The 16,475-nt window shown below is 54.6% G+C and overlaps 6 protein-coding genes across 6 annotated transcripts; 2 read left to right on the top strand and 4 right to left on the bottom strand.

Moving 5' to 3' along the window:
• Positions 1–25: 25 nt before the first annotated feature.
• Positions 26–1,347, bottom strand: Z520_08240 (uncharacterized protein; the record flags this gene model as incomplete). Its single annotated transcript, XM_016778737.1, has 2 exons — positions 26–883; positions 937–1,347. 2 exons carry the CDS (start codon positions 1,345–1,347, stop codon positions 26–28), a joined length of 1,269 nt encoding a protein of 422 aa, XP_016630108.1.
• Positions 1,348–3,261: 1,914 nt separating this feature from the next.
• Z520_08241 (uncharacterized protein) lies at positions 3,262–4,725 on the top strand (the record flags this gene model as incomplete). Its single annotated transcript, XM_016778738.1, has 1 exon — positions 3,262–4,725. The coding sequence occupies one exon, from the start codon at positions 3,262–3,264 to the stop codon at positions 4,723–4,725; it is 1,464 nt and encodes a 487-aa protein (XP_016630109.1).
• Positions 4,726–5,207: 482 nt separating this feature from the next.
• Z520_08242 (uncharacterized protein) lies at positions 5,208–5,687 on the bottom strand (the record flags this gene model as incomplete). The annotated part of the gene is made up of 1 exon (XM_016778739.1): positions 5,208–5,687. One exon carries the CDS (start codon positions 5,685–5,687, stop codon positions 5,208–5,210), a length of 480 nt encoding a protein of 159 aa, XP_016630110.1.
• Positions 5,688–6,442: 755 nt separating this feature from the next.
• Z520_08243 (uncharacterized protein) lies at positions 6,443–7,513 on the bottom strand (the record flags this gene model as incomplete). The annotated part of the gene is made up of 2 exons (XM_016778740.1): positions 6,443–7,225; positions 7,307–7,513. 2 exons carry the CDS (start codon positions 7,511–7,513, stop codon positions 6,443–6,445), a joined length of 990 nt encoding a protein of 329 aa, XP_016630111.1.
• Positions 7,514–10,088: 2,575 nt separating this feature from the next.
• Z520_08244 (uncharacterized protein) lies at positions 10,089–12,063 on the top strand (the record flags this gene model as incomplete). The annotated part of the gene is made up of 4 exons (XM_016778741.1): positions 10,089–10,148; positions 10,217–10,367; positions 10,475–10,950; positions 11,065–12,063. 4 exons carry the CDS (start codon positions 10,089–10,091, stop codon positions 12,061–12,063), a joined length of 1,686 nt encoding a protein of 561 aa, XP_016630112.1.
• Positions 12,064–12,774: 711 nt separating this feature from the next.
• On the bottom strand, positions 12,775–14,868 carry Z520_08245 (uncharacterized protein; the record flags this gene model as incomplete). Its single annotated transcript, XM_016778742.1, has 1 exon — positions 12,775–14,868. The coding sequence occupies one exon, from the start codon at positions 14,866–14,868 to the stop codon at positions 12,775–12,777; it is 2,094 nt and encodes a 697-aa protein (XP_016630113.1).
• Between the last annotated feature and the right edge of the window lie 1,607 nt (positions 14,869–16,475).

Below are 16,475 nucleotides of genomic sequence, written 5' to 3' on the forward strand. Positions count from 1 at the left end.
GACGAAACGCAGTCCCCCCAACATTTCAACCCTCTTCGGGTGGCTTCTGAAAAGGTCCGACCGAAAATTCCAGGATTTCAGTGTGCCCGACCGCCTTTCCGATTTCCTTGATACTCATCGGTGGTGCAATGTCGGGGTACAGGCTGTTGAATATCGTCTTTCCATGAAGAAAGTTTAGGATGTTTTGCCGCACAGGATAGACCAGATGTAGGGATCTGCCTTGCTCAACCACTCTCTCCGAGTCCGGCCCATAGCCGATGTCGCTCCATTTGGCAGTGTTCGCCGTAGGTCGAGAAACCCCAACGAGTTGCGGCCACGGTGATACACAGGTAAAGTCGTACTCTTTGTTCTTACAAAGGCCAGCCAGGCCCCAGTCAACCGGACTGTTGTATGGTACCATGGAAAGATGATAGAGAGCCTTACGCGCGCCTTTCTGGGAGATGGCGTAGGCCGCCGTACAGACACCCCCTTCCGAATGGAAAACTATCCGTGTGCGATTGTTGCCATGAGGACCGCTTTCCCAGTGGCTCATGTCGGGCTGGTCGACATTGTCCACACGAGCTTCGGGGGGTTGGACGGTAAGGTCATCTGGAATGACAAAGAATCGACGGCTGTCTTCAGGGTAGACCCAGGTGCCGCAGTGTCCGATCCACAATATGTCCCAGTCATGTCCGTAAGGAGAATGGGGAAATGCGTCGTCGGAAGTATTGGTTATGAATCTCGAGCCTTGGGCAAACTGGACCAGCTGCTCTTTCAGAGAGACATCCCAATCAGCGTCATCTTCAAAGATCAACGCTGACGAGATCCCTTCGTGCACCATTCTCTGGTAGACATTCACATGTGCGCGCCAACATCCAATGACATTGGACTCTTGGCCCATAGTCTGCTCAAGTTTTAGCAATCATCCACAAGAGTGTTTTGGTCCATCCAACATACGTGAGGTAGCGCCTTCACAGGAACATCATGGCCATACACTCCGTCCACCTGCTTATAAGAGATGTCGGAGAAGGCTGCTTGCATTGCAAACGCATCCTGCTTGTCCGACCTGTCGGGCAATGAAATCATGTATATCTCTTGAAAGCCCAACGTCTGGTTCTGCACTCGAGAGGTAATGTCGTCTGATAGAAATTGGTGGGTGGTCTCGGTGGCATGGGTGGTTCGGGCAGGGGGATGCTCTGGGGAAGACTCGAGGATGGTGCGGGCTGTGTCTGCGTCCGCGTCTGAAAAATCGAGGACATCTTGCTCTTCGGGGCGAGGGGAACGAAAGGAACTATAGAAGAGGATAAAGGTGGTAATGACGAGTCCGACGACGATGAAGTTCAGCCGCGTGGGCGCTGCGAGGAGCATGGCGGTGTCACGAGAGGGAGTCAAAGCGAAGGAATGGGTCGGCAGAGGGTGAGAGAGGACATAGCCTGAATGAGATGCAAAAAGAACCAAGAAAGAATGTGTCACCCCAGAGCGAGTGACAATGCTAATATTCGCCTCATAAAAAGAGAGTGCCCTCAGCGATGGCGAGGATGGACAGTGGTATGAGTAAGATGTCAAGAACCTCAAGGACCTCACGGACCAAAGAATGCTCTGCTTTCAGTAGTCGGCTCACACGGTACCTCGTACAGAGAGTTGGCCATTGTCTGCCCGCAGGGGCTGGCTGAATAGGGCAGGTTCAACGGGAACTTCAATAGTCGTGCACTGGGCGAAATAAAGAAATATTTTGAGCATCACCAAATACCTAAGGTAACAATACCTCGTTCCGTACGCTTCGTCTCCTGTTGTCCCCCTTTCCCCTGGAATCTTTGATCCTTCAGGGGTTGACTCCAGTCTCTCCAGTTCCCCATCTGCATAAGGTGAGCATGCGTGCCGGGCCTCTCCGAGTACCCAGCACTGCATCTGTCGAGTCTGTCTATTCCATCTCCCTTGTGAGAGGGTGTGTACACGAGTTGTGGCTGGATTATATATAATATGCAAGGGTATGGGTGGCATATATAAGATCTGCAAGTCTATTTCTCAGACGCCTCTCCACTATCCATCAGGAAAAGGATGAACTGGCATAGCTGTCCTATATGATCAACACCGTCGGCGACTGTCCTCCTGGTGCCCTACCGACAATCCTCCTGCAGTGTCTGATGTCAGGCTTGCATTTGGTGAGGGACAGCTCTCTGCACTTAGGGCTGCTGACTGCATAAAACAGCAAATATCAGACTCCTGTCACGGCGTAGCTGGCAGCGCAAGCCATTGTTCTTTTCTAATCACAAGTCCTACGTACCATTACTCTGGACGTCGTGCCACGACCAGATGCTGATGGAATGGAGCCTCGACAATAAAGCCCCATCTCTCTTCCGAGCACGCGACCAAAGACCCATCACTGAGAAGCCAAGTATTGCTTGTACCAGGACTCCAGGAGGAGCAAACGTGGAGCTTGACAAAAGGGAACCGGGTGGATGGTACAACGCTCCTTTGGTACAAGGCGAGACGCCGCCCACAAAAGCTGGAGTCTGGCCCCTGACCGTTGACCAAATACGGAGTATGACCCCTTGCCTCTTTGGTCCCAAGTTTTTTTTCTTGTTGCCCCCTGACTCCTCCTACTGTTTCACGCCGGTCACGTCGCCATCGCAAGGTGGAACTTGCAGGCCGTTGTCCAGTTGCCGTTGTGCATAACGGTTTTTCCAAACCTCCAGACTGAATGCTCGAAGCAATAACGGGCGGTCTGTATCTTCCAAGGGACGATTCGCTGTGGCCATGTTTCAGCTCCAGCGGTCGAGCTCTCTTCAAGGCCTTGGCCGCCGTGTGCAACAGGCTTCGTCGGTTCTCGACCCAGCGCTACCTACTTGGCCCCCAGTGGGTATACTAGTACATTGTCTTCTCAGGGATATCGACCATACCATGCTAGGTCGATGGAGCACTCATCTCTCAGCCGTACGGAGTAAGCAGCAGGAAGGATTGCCAGCCACATAAGACATCTGCTAGACGACCAGGGCCTGGGTCGGGGCTCGTACTTTTCTAATCCCCAGGATCCTGCCGTCGCGGCTTCAGCGGCCGCCCTTCGATCTTCCTGCGCTTCGATCTTTCGTCAAAAGTCCTCTTCTTTTCCTTGAACAATTCGTCAAAGCTGCTGTCCTGCCAGCATTGCTCCCCTTGTGTTCTGTTCTGTCTTTGGTGTTGATCACCGCACTTGAATATACTTTCACCACTTACAAACACAGTGCCATTGAGCCTCTAATTCTATTTCAGCATCGCCGTTCATATTCAGCTCGACTCCCGAACATGGCCGATATGGCGGGAACCAAGAACCTCAAATTGGAGGTCACCGACTTTGGGTCCTCGACATCCTCCAGCAACCCGGACGTACTTCCTTCCCCGGGGCGAGTCGTCGACTTCAAACCACTCGCCCTCCGAGCGCCAACGCACACCGGCAACGACATCGAAGACCTCTTTGTCGGTCCCCGGGACATGAGCCATCACTCCAAATGGCCGTTCTTCTTGCGTCTGCATGGGAGTGTGGCGCCCAAGATGATCCTTCCGCTGTTATTCGTCGCAGGCTGGGCGACGCTGTTCACGTGCATCAATAAGTTTGTTTACGAACTGGTCTTTGATTCGGTCCTCCTCACCATCACCGGTTTCGTGGTCAGTTTGGCGCTGTCGTTCCGGTCGTCGACCGCCTATGAAAGATACAGCGAGGGGCGGAAATACTGGGCACAATTGGTTGTGACGTCGAGAAATCTGGCACGAATCATCTGGATCCATACCAAAGAGCGACATGGCCAGGACCAAGCACAAGGAAAGGCGGACCTCCTCGGCAAATTGACGGCGCTGAACTTGATCAATGCCTTCGCCGTGGCGTTGAAGCACCGACTCCGGTTCGAGCCGTCAACTGAGTATCCGGATCTGCAGCCGCTGATTGGGAACCTGCATACCCTCGCCAGCGAGGCCGACCAGAGCAAACTGCAGCCCCGGAAAGTCGGGTCGTGGAAGGCGGCGGGCGAGTACCTGGGCGTGTCGTTCGCTGAGTCGAATCCGCGCAAGCTGATCAAGCGGTCACGTGAAAATTTGGGAAACCTGCCACTCGAGATCCTCAACTACCTGGGCGCATACCTGGATCAGGTCTGCACCAACGGGCAGCTGGCTCTTCCGATCCACCAAGCCAACGCCATGAACAGCGTGGTCCAGCTGACCGACATCCTCGCGGGCACGGAACGGGTGCTGAACACGCCGGTGCCCATCGCCTACTCCATCTCCATCTCGCAGATCACCTGGGTCTACATTCTGACCCTGCCGTTCCAGATCTACCGGACGCTGGGGTGGGTGACGATCTTTGGCGTAGTGCTGGCGGCGTACATCATCCTCGGCCTCGCGGCGATCGGGTACGAAATCGAGAACCCCTTCGGCGTGGACGTCAACGACCTGCCTCTGGACGCATACTGCCGCGAACTGGCGTCCGACATCGACGTGCTCACGAGCATGCCCGCCCCGACGCCCGAGAACTTTATCACCACGGCCCGCAACAAGGTACTCTTCCCGCTGAGCATGAGCGACTACGACCTGTGGAACGACCGGTCTGTGGCGGAGATCCGAAGCGCCCTGAGAGCCAAGGCCACGACGGCGGCGACGTCGGTCGACTTTGAGCGCGCAAAGGCCCAGGTCGAGAGCACAAATGACTCGATGGACACACGGGCGGAGACGGAGGAGAACAAGCACCGCGACATAATGTCAGCAGCCGAAGCAGTATAAGGCAAGCGACCGGTGTCACCATATGCGGAGCTGTCATGAGTATTTCAGTGTTTTTCTGGAGTCGGGGTTTCTGCTGCATCTTAGCGAGAGTGAGGGTTTGGCTTGGGTTAACAAAAGCAGGTACAACATACAACAGTTACCAACATTGGAATGGGAAGACACTCTTTTTTCGTCTGGTTCATAGTGGACCGGAAGTGGACGAGCACAAAAACACTTCGAATGCCTTTCTATGTGTCTTCTAATGGATAGATTGATGGACAGACGAGGGGCGTCGGGCACCTGGACCCTCCTTTCCTCTCTTCCATCCACGAGGCTGTCCTTGCCCAACAAGCGCCAAGACGCAACCTTTTGCCCTCCGTCAGTGCCTCCCAATCTGTCTGTATTTTTCATTTCTCCCCTTTCTTCGCATCCTTTTCTGTTCTGTTCATCACTTATCTACTCGACCTTGAGGAGTGACATCCTCTCCCAGAATCTAATCTTGTTCACGCATCCTTGCTCTTCTCACCCAACTGCCTCGGCATCTCGCCCTTCTCGGCCATCTCATTCAGCACCTTTTCGGCAGTCTTGAACGCGTCCACACCCGCGGGCACACCGCAGTAGGTAGTGGCATGGATAATAGCCTCACGGATCTCCTCCTCGCTAAGACCATTGTTTCTCGCCCCACGGACGTGCACGGCCAACTCCGGCGCGCGGTTCAACGCCATCAGCATGCCGATGTTGAGCAGGCTGCGGTCCCGGCGTGACAGGCCCGGGCGAGTCCACGCGTATCCCCAGCAGAACTCGGTCACCAGCTCCTGGCCCACACGGGAGAACTCGGAAGAGCCGTTGGCAAGTGCGCGGTCGACGTACGCGTCGCCAACCACGGCGCGTCGGACGTTGAGGCCCGCGTTGAAGAGCTGTTCGTGGAACGGGCGCAGCGCAGGGTCGGTGCTGGAGGTGGGTTGTGTGTTGGAGGAAGACATGGTTGTTTTGTTGTTTGGGTGATTGAGGTAGGTTGTCAAGTAGGGTGAGTTGGATGAGTTGCGTTGCGAGGTGTTGTTGTTCAGACGAGTCTGCTGCTGTTTTTTGTGTGTGTCTCTCTCTCTCTCTTCTGTCCTGTGTCTCAGTCTTCTCTCCCGTCCGAGACTTTATTGTTTTCTGAGTTGGAGACGGGGCGAGCAAACTAACTCTTCTTCTCACAAGGATGGACTGAACGAACTGAGCTGTCCGACCAATTCTCTCTTGTTCTTTTCACCGCAGAGGACAAGAATCGACAGAGAGTCAAAGCCAACACACTTCCCCCCTCCCTCCTCCATTCTTATTGCTTTTATTCCTCTCGGTACGTTCTACTCCCAAACTACCCCTCGAGCCCCTCCAAGGTCCACCATCATCACCCGATTCCTTCCAATGCTCCGTAATCGGGACTCTCGTTTGCTCTTTGTTGGCCCTCCCCGTGCCTCCGCACGACTCGAGGGGCAGTTGTGATTGTTTTCTTTTCTCCAACTTTCTCCAACTCCAAAGATTCCCCCGAGGTCCCTCCATCGCCTGCCCCCCTGGATGCCCCTCCAAGGCGTGGCAAGGCTTTGATTCCGACGGAAGCAACGCAACCACCAAGGAAGAAGAAAAAGAGTATTAGTTATTGGGATCGGCTCAATTCGGGTAGAAGGGGGCCACGGGATTAAATTGTAGATTTCTCTTCCCTCTATTCTAGATCTGGCATCAGTTTGGCGTCTATTGGTTATGTCAGCTTGCTAGCCGTAGCCTCGTCGGCGTCCTTCTGCCAATCCTCGTTCCCACCCAGATACCGGAACACCACTCTCGAGTCCAGATCCATGCATCGGGGATCCTTACTGGCACCATCATACGTTGCTAGACCAGCCTCGCCCAGGACATTGGCGGCGCCGACGCGCTTGGCCATTTCCATGGCCAGCGAGAAATCCTTGCGCATCAACTGCACCTTGAACCCGTTGGTGTAGCCCTTGGAACTCGGCGCTTCCGCGTAGACACCGGGGACGGGGCAGAAGCGGTCACAGATGGTGTTCTGGGCCGTGCCTGCGGCGTAGACCTTGGCCAGCACCCGGGGGTCGAGGCCCGAGCGCATGCCCATGTCCATGGCCTCGGAGACGGCAATGGCGATGATGCCGGACAGGTAGTTGTTGGAAAGTTTGGCCGCCAGGCCCTTGGAGGGCCCACCGCAGGGGATCACGTCCTTGCCCATCAACCGCAGGAGGCGCGTGAGGGAGGCCAGGTTCGGGTCCGCGCCGTCACAGCCGAGAAAGAAGGCGATCGTGCCCTTTTGCGCGCCCACCACGCCGCCACTGACGGGGGCGTCGTAGAAGGACGTCGTGGGGAATTTTTGGTTGATGTAGTCCTTGACCGCCAGACTGCTGGCCGTGTCAATGGTCGAGCAGTCGATCAGGAGCTTCCCTGCCACGTCACTCGAGCAGATGGTGTCAGCGGCCCCCTCCATGTAGACGGAGCGGACGTGTTTTCCCTCGGGAAGCATGGTGAGAATAACATCCTAGTTTGTCACCGCGCGTCAGTCAGCAAAGACTGTCTTATTCAAGGGCAAGGGATAAGAGGGAGAGACGGGATCGATTACTGATTTATCGGCCACCTCCTTCGCGCTCGAACATTTTGTCACTCTTTCAGGGTAGTCACTGTGCAGCTGGTCCATACTCGATGTGTTGATGTCGTATACGTACATGTGGACGTTGTCGGGCAGCTTTGCAGCAAGGTGGCCGGCCATGGGAAGCCCCATGGCCCCTAGTCCCACGAACCCAAGACCCGAGATCTTTGTCAAGTCCATTGTTTTGATCTGTGCTTGCTACCACACCCAGCCGTGAGTCGAGACAATTATGACTGAGGGGGGGTCTTCCACTGAGTAACGTAGAGATCACCGGCAATAACAATAAAAATAAACAATCGTGCGGCGGCGGCGGCTCTGTATAATTTAGTATAGGACAATATTAGTCAAGGCATAAAAGATCCGGAAACTCGAAGCGTTAGAATCAATCTCCCATGTGTTTCTAAAGTCAGTCCAGTGATTTTCCCGGCATGATGGCATTCGCGAATGAGATCAATTTGCATTTGCTTTGAGGATCGGACAGAAACAGGAAGTTGGGGTAAAAAGGGCCCCAGCACATGAAACTGCCTTTGTTCTCTTTTCCGATGGTTTTTGGAGAAGCGGGAAGAGGAATAGAGGGGCCCACGGGGCAAAACCCAGCGTCCCTTCTTTTTTTCCCAGAAGATTTCTGCTTAAGGGATGCCATTTTCTTTTGCGAATGATAAAACGAAGGGGATGAAAGCAGTTTTTCTTCTCTCCTTCTTTGCGCTTCGATAAAGTCACCGGCTATAGGTACCGAATTTTCATCTAGTGGTATGACTGAAAGGAGAAAGCCGAGTGGCCAGCCTTGCAAGGCTGTGCAATAAGAATTTCTACGCATAATTTCCTACTTAGGTACAGGTAATACAGAGCAGTAGCCACCCGATCCAAGCCGTGAATCGTTTTTTCTTCATAGCTCTTTCTTTGTCCTTTTCCCTTCTCAGCTCGCTTATCCCAGGTCGGCGCCATCGTTATCCTCCGTGGACCGTGGTACGCCTGAGGGCACTCCATACCTAGGTAGTAATATGCGGTACTACGAGCGTAACTACTCTTAGCAGAGGGTTGTTCGTTGCTGACACGCTGCCTCCTTTGGTGAAAATCTCAGCGAATCATGGCCCTCGCAATTCTTTCCGCATTGTGTTGCCTCCGATGCAAGTGTCCAGTAGCCTCCAGAAATGAGTTACATTGTGTCAGGACATGGTATGTTCTCTTCAGCTCAGCGAACAAGGTCTCGGCACGACTGTGGCGGGAACCGTGTACCTAATTCTTCAGCCTAGCCGGCGACCGCGGCGGCGGCGGCGATGGTGATGGCCCCGACTGCTTACAGATAATAACTCACACCTTGTTTCCATCAAGGCAAGCCTCCTCCGGCCCGACATCCTCTTCGTAGTCTAAGGACATGCAGACACACCGAACCTCTGAAAGCCCGGCGGATGATTACCTGTCTAAGAGGTTGGGTTGAGCCTGTTATCCGCCACTTAGCCGTTTCTTACATGATGTTAAGTGCGCACGAATCATGCGCCTGCTGACAGGAGATGGGCATGTGTGCCGGAATCAGTCCTCGTAGGGTATCGTCTGGGTTCTGGCTCCTCTGGTACCCACCACCTGCTACGGAAGACGTATGATGATTCCGCGGAGCAGATTCATCGCGCACGTATACAAATGGAGCCTCTCGAAATAAGCTTAACGCCTCCCTCGTTTAATCCCTATCGCCCAGTACGCAATTCCGCCACAAAGCACTGGGACTCTTGTTGCCAGGATGACACAAGCTGGGCAACCTCGTGCAAGCATCGGCAGCCGAATCGACTGCCGCTGGATTACAAAGCCCAACCCTTTTGGGCATCGATATCAGGACAAACATGAGCTTGTAGAGGGCCCAAGTCTTCCCCGCCCCGTCCATCAGACAAGCGCAACCGGCCCTCATTCGCTGTCTGACTAAATGCTGATGTTGCAATCACCGAGATCCTCACTCCCCGCAAAAGAACCTGGCCGGCGGCTGCAGCGCCATGTGTTGTGGCGCAGGGTTTCGAGTCACGGCTTCTGTAAGTTTTGCCTATCCGGATACCTTGTGCCAAAAGGGGCCGTCAACGCGCGACCGATGCGATGGACGGCGCGTGTGCTGACCACACGTGCGGGCTGTCTGTATGTTGTGGCCTTGATCTCGGTGGGTCGCCGTCGAAAGGTTTCCCAGAAGGAGCCAGACCACCCGCCGAGGCCACTACCAAGCAATTCGTACCAAAATACGAGGTACATTCTGGGACAAGGTTTGGCGGATGATCAGTGGAGATCCGAGTTTCCCAGACCGTGACCCTTGCTGGGTGCCTGGAGTCATGATGAGTCCTACTACGACAAGGTCGGTACTGATCAAAGCTCTAATTTGAGCAGTGTTGCATCACTAATAGGCCCGACAGGCTTCGAGCGAGAGTACTTGTGGTGCCTGGGCCTACCATACCTCCACCTTGCCCTCAGATAGGGGCCTTATTGTTGGTGCTTAGCCAAACCTTTCGCCTGCTTCATGAATCGCTCGCTCGCTCGCTCTTCGGCCCAGGGCGTCTGACAGTCAGCAAAACATGGCAAATCCCACTCGTGGGTGGCTCGGGCGTATGGATCATGAAACCTCATGATCGGATGTAATGATGGTATAAAAACCACAAAAGGTCTCTCTCCCGCTGAGCGTAAAACGGACCTCCCCCTGCTGCTTCGAGTCTCACGCTTATCTCTATCAACAAGGGGTTGCTTATCGGTATAACTGGCGATTTCAATTCTGCAGAGAAAAGCCATGGCTGTCTTCTCGGTGGTAGACCTGCTGTCCGTTCTCGCGGCAGCCAATGTCGTATATGTGAGTATCTAGATACCCGTGAACGCCGTTCCCGCCACCTATCACTTTCCGCTAACATCTCTGCAAAGCTTTTTGGCCTCGCGATCTATCGACTTTACTTGCACCCTCTAGCCAAGTACCCCGGACCTCTACTGTGGAGGCTGACACAATGGCCTGAAGCCAGGTCGGCCTGGTCGGGAAGAAGACACATCGACCTGCAGCTGCTGCACGAGCAATATGGTAAAGGGCCAACATCCGAAAAAAACCCCAAGTCGTCTTCTGCGAGACACAAGAGACTAGAAAAGATAGAGAGATAATAAGACTAACTCGGATCCTCCTCCACACAGGCGACGTCGTCCGGTTTGGGCCCGACAAACTCTCGTTCCGCACCGCCCAGGCGCTCTACGACATCTACACGGACCGCAAAGCCAACATGATCAAGACCGGCTGGACGCACACGGGCGAGAGGATCAACCCGGGCATCACGACGCACGTGCTCTCGGACCGCCAGCTCCACGCCGCCCGGCGGAAGCTGCTCAACAACGCCTTCTCGGAGCGGGCCATGAACAGCCTGGACAAGTACATGCTCGAACGCATCCGGGACTGGTGCGCCTACCTCGGTCAGGGCGGTGACGACGACGACAAACCCGCCGAGAAGCCTGCCGGAACATGGGGCAAGGAACTCGACATGGGACAGTGGTCGACGCTGCTGACCATTGACGTGCTGGGTGAACTGTGCTTCGGCGCGAGCTTCAACGCCATGAAGACAGGGGCGTGCTACATCATGGATCTTCTCCTCTCGAGCGCTCGGTTCCAGCAACAGGTACGCCATTCTTCTCTCCATCCCTCAAGCCTGCTCTTCTCCCAAGGACAGATTGAAACCAATCAAGTCATCTCTCTGATATAAAGAAGCAACACTAACATTAAAAAACAACAGGTCTCCTTCATCCCCATCCGCGAACTGCTCTATCCCTTGATGAAACCGGCGCCACTGTCGCGGATCGGACGGCTGATCGGCTCCCAGAACCTCCTCAACAAGGTGCGCTTCCGGCAGGACGTGAGCGTGTACGTGGAGAGGCGGTTCGCGGTGGAAAAGGCGGACGCGGACAAGGCCGAGGAGGACCAGCGGCGGGACTTTTTCTACTACCTGCTGCACGCCAAGGACCCCTCGACGGGGGACCGGTTCCTGCCCAAGGACCTGGTCGGGGAGGCGGCGCTGCTGATCGGGGCGGGCAGCGACACGAGCTCGACGGCCATGTCGGCGCTGTTCTTCTACCTGCTGCGCAACGAGCGCGCCCTTACCAAGCTGCAGGCCGAGGTGCGCGGGGCGTTCGGCGACGACGTCGAAGAGATCCGCTACTCGGCCAAACTGACGGGTCTGCCGTACCTGCGCGCGTGCGTCGACGAGGCCATGCGCATGTCGCCCCCCGTTCCGGGCCTGCTGGACCGACTCGTCCTGGCGGGCGGCGCGCGCATCGACGGGCACGACATCCCCGCGGGCACGACGGTCGGGGTGCCCATCTACGCGATCCACCACAACGAGCGGTACTTCCCCAGATCGTACAGCTTCATCCCCGAGCGATGGATCCCCCCCTCTGCCGCCGGCGCCGACCACTCGCACGACGAGGACACGGGCTTCACCGTGACGCCCACGTCCGTCGAAGTCGCCAAGAGCGCATTCCACGCCTTCTCCTCGGGCCCCCGCGGCTGCGTCGGCAAGAACATGGCCTACATGGAACTGCTCACCGCGGTCGCCCGCGTTATGTTCCTGTACGACGTGCGCCTCAAGCCCGGCGACCACACCGGCGAAGGCGGAGGCCGCGACGCCGCCGCGGCTGAGAAGGGCAGGGAGAGGCCTGGGGAGTACCAGTTGAAGGACTGGCTGATTTCCGATCGCGCGGGGCCCGTCGTGCAGTTCAAGCCCCGGGCGGGATGAAGTCATGGGGTGATTTGATATTGGTCGGTGTCTTGCGAACACACATTCCTCCCCCCCTCAGTCGCCTGCCTTCTCTCTTGTCTCTTTCTTGCAGGTCTCTCTTTGTCATGGTATATTGTCGCTATTGGAAGCGGGTGTCGCGAGCAGGGAGGAAATATTATATATACATGCCAGGGCCTAGAAAGGACATGAAAACAGGAAAGCAGGCCGTATCTAGATATGGAAGGGTGCCTTTCTTTTTTTTTTTTTTTGAAAAAAAAAAAACCAAAAAAAAAAAAACATCACTCTCTTCTTATTCTCTGCTCTTTTATGGAAGCATTCTCGGTGCCGGACATGGGGTGTGAATTGGACTGGATGCCAGATGGATTATATTGTGTTGTATTCAGCGTTGATGTCCAAGAAATGATGGGGAGGGAGACAGGAAGACAGGAAGAGAATAGCTGAAAACAACTACGCAACCCATAGGATAACGAACGAGATGAATAAATGGAATGTGGGGCGGATCAGATACTGCTATTATATAGGGTACTTGTTCATCAAATGAACTAGCCCTAGTCTCGGGCCTGACTTGTTCCACTGGAAAAGTAAACATCCACGGGGCGCACTTGGTGATGGTCCTGAAAAATACATTTACGCATAAGATTCATACGCAGGTCCGAAGTACATAAAGATTACCTATATGAATACCCAATGGCATGCCATCACTAGTCACTAATAGAACCTCCAAGCCACCGCAAACGGCACGCGATCACTGACCATGCGGAAAGGCTTGACGACAATGTCGACCTCGCCGCCGCCACCACCCGGGATCTGGGGCCAGATGATCTGCTCGACGTTATTGCGGCGGTCAAACGTCGTGGCAGTAGTGGTGCCAACGTCAAACTCTCGATCTAGCTGGTTGCCGTGACGCTCCTTGCCGCCCGCCACGACCACGAGGTTCAGGTTGTTGGAGAGCGCCGCTCCAGCAACGTCAGCGTATGTCATAGTGATTTTCAGACTTAGGCCTGTCTGGGGCACGGCGATGGTGAACTTGACTGGCTCTTCGTCTTCCTCGATAGCCCCGATCTCGTACCCGGAGTCGCCAGGGTCTACCACCGAGGTTTCAACGTCGACGCGTCCGAAGCCGGAGTGCGGGTTGGGTTCGTCGCCGACCTCGCGCGGCATGTATTGTCCTTGGATGGGAACGGCGCCGTTGATAAGGAGAGCCTTGATCAACGAGCCCGTGGGATTCTTGACTCCATCCTGCCGCTCGTCTTGATAACCGTTTGCCAATAAGGTCTCGCGAAGAACGGCACAACAACCCGCGACCAGTGGAGTGGCCATGCTCGTGCCTGACAGATACATGTACCTGTCATCGCCAGACAGTCCCATGATCTTGACTTCGTCGTCATACTTCTGGTTCCTGGAGCGCGTCGAAAGGATGGCTGTGCCGGGCGCGACAAGGTCTGGTTTGAGCCTGTTTTCCGCCGTTGGCCCCCGACTACTGAAGGCGGCGAGACCCTCCGGGTTGTTGGCTTGATGGTCATCTTTGAGAGGATTCTTGGAGAACTTCTGAGGCCAGAAGCTGCCATATGTATATGCACGGCCTTCTTCGCCCGACTGAAGGGTTGGGCGATTGTTTTCTGAGGCACCAACCGTGATACAGTTTTTGGCTGCAGCCTCTGCACCCAGCGATCGCACGCTGACCTTACCGTCAAGGTCTCTGTCTTGTCCGTCATTGCCTGCGGCGAAAAGGATCGTCATGTCCTGATGCTCGAAAACGAATTTGTCGATACTCTCAGCGCCTCCATCGTAAGGGTTTTGCACCCCTGAGTTTGGCAAAGGAGTACCCCAGGAGTTTGTGTGGATTCTCGCACCGGCTAGATACCCTTCGTTGAACAGTTGGCTGATGTCGTTAGGGATGCCCCCGAGTTCAGATCGATGGTCCTCATCGAATTTGCTGAACGTCGACTGCAATATCAAAGTCGCCCCCGGGGCAGCACCTTGAATCAAACCTTGAGAGCTATGTTGACCGCTGCCGAGGACAGAGCCGCACACATGGGTTCCATGGCCATCAGGATCATCTGAAAGACTCTCTCGACCCCAAGGGTTGAGCTTTCTGACCCGGCCGACGAAGGCGTCGTGCACGTCCGTCAGGCTACCCTTGTCAAAACCCGTGTCTGCCACACATACAATCTGGTCTTTCCCCGTATAAACTGCACTGTTGCTACCTTGCCGATTCAAGTGTAAGATACCGCGAGCAACGTTGTTGAACAGCCGGCGTTCCTTGACTGGGTGGAGGACTCGCACCTCGTCGACAGCAGCGATCTTGTCCAGTTTTTCTGGGTCAACTTTCACTCGGACAAAGCCTGGCTCGACCGAAATGGCCGACGCCTGCACGTTACCGGCCTCTGCAATCTTGCTCACAATCTCTTCGGATGCCTCCTTTATATCGTGGTGCAGGAGGACATCCACTTCGACGGTGCCGTCACTCTGTTCGTTGGTTCGCAGAGCCGGGGTGGCAGCGCTAGACTGCAAGACATCCGGGACCACAAACGTGGGAGAGTAGATATTGGCGTAGCTGATATAGTCCAAGTTACGGACTGTGTCCAGAGACTTGGGCTTAAATCCGCAGAGATACAATTGGTCATCTTCATTCCCAACGAACTCCTGGATTTCGACGCCCAGGCCTTTCAGTTCTGTTTTCTGGGCCTTGTTCAAGGGGGCGCCGGTGGTGCGAACCAAAATATAGTCCGAGCTTGAGGCGTCTGGCTGCAAATCTGAGCTGGCCACAGACCGGCCATTGATAACAATATCGTCAGACATATTGGGTGCGAAAGCACGTCAAAGCTCGAGCTCTGGACTTTGTAGGTAGATCGTCGATGGAAAAGCTGAAAAGAAAGCGACCATGTACAGAGAATCATTGTTCTTTCCAATGGGCGACTGGGCCTTAAGTATCTCGTTTTCGCGAGATATCTCTCAAACAAAGCTGCTGCGCATGCAGACATGGCCTTGATGTTCAGCTACGGCTGACTTGTGTAATGCACGAGCGTGCTCGGCTCGAAACATGTGTCGAGTACCTTGTTCATTTGAAAGTTCTGGACAGCAGCAATACGAGAAGGTGCTCGGACGCTAGCCGCCAATGCTGAGCCACGACACATGGTAGCGAGGTATCGAGAAGAGCCGTCGACAGCTTCTGTCCAATCTGCTTCATAAGTCGACCAAAGGCTAGATTCCCCGGCACCGACCCCTCCATAGCGTAAGGGCAGTCCAGCCTTACGGAGAAACCTCACGGTGATCGAAAGCAACGTCTTCGGCAGGAATACTGGCCAAAGACTCTGTTAGCCGAATCATCATCAATCGTGCAAGTGTAACCTAGCTGAATTCCGATGACTAGGTCCACGGTGGCCCTCGAGGGTTTCTCAGTGTCTTCCGACGGAGGGCGTCTGGCTCCCTGGACAGACCAGCATGGTGACGTAAGTCAAGATGATCACGAGCATCGAGCATTCACGAGAGGGGTTGATGGTCATATGTGATCTGTAGCCTTGGCTCGGAAAAGGTGTGCACCGGACAGGTTCAGCTGAACACATGCCTCGAAAAGGTGGTGAGGCTTTGGTAAACAATTTGCGAGGCTTTGGCGTAGCTGAGCAGATTTGCAGAAGTGGCGTCCTGGCAGTCTTGGCTCTTAACCAAAGAGACTCGTGCCAGCTGGCAGGTGCAAATACGATGTTGACCTGCTCGCCTGAGGGTTGTCGTTGAGCTGCATCACAGGGCTGGCTGAATGGATGGGTCTGGTCCCAGGGAAGAGCTTTTCTTGTGGCACCGGCAAAAAGGTGATTGCGGGGACTGTTGCTTGGCTGGCTGCTCTCTAGCAGACCAGGGTATAGGATAGAATCTCGATGAAGCTAGATACTATTTCCATCACAATTCCAGTGCCCATCTGGTGCTGAACGTCTGCATGAACGGGTGGAAGTTGAAGGCTGACTGATTGAGATTCCAGCCTTCTGCACCGACACATGTATCGGCACACATTGGGATTCGCTACTCCCTGAGACCTTTGGATGAATCTGGTGTGAATGTCGAGAAACTAAGAGTTAGTTGAGAGGTGTCGGTAGCAAGGCTAAGAAGGCAATTGGAAAAAGAGACCAACACAAGTGTATTGCTCACGATAGCACTATGCTAGTGGTGCAGAGCAACACTGATGAGTGCTAGCCAGGATTCACTTGGCCAGCTGATTCGAAAACCTGCATGTCCGGTCTCGAGCACTGGACCAATCATGGCAAAGTGTGCTCCTCGCGTTGAACTGATCGAGACTTTGATGGAAGGCCATGATCCCAGATTGAAGTATTTTGGTGTATTTCAGAAAGGAGTAGGCGTCACAAACTGGGAGCATAATCCTACGGCCGTAAACCTGGATGGCCACTTCCCCCTTT

Source organism: Fonsecaea multimorphosa (assembly GCF_000836435.1).
Source record: "Fonsecaea multimorphosa CBS 102226 unplaced genomic scaffold supercont1.18, whole genome shotgun sequence".
Classification (NCBI taxonomy): Eukaryota; Fungi; Ascomycota; class Eurotiomycetes; order Chaetothyriales; family Herpotrichiellaceae; genus Fonsecaea; species Fonsecaea multimorphosa.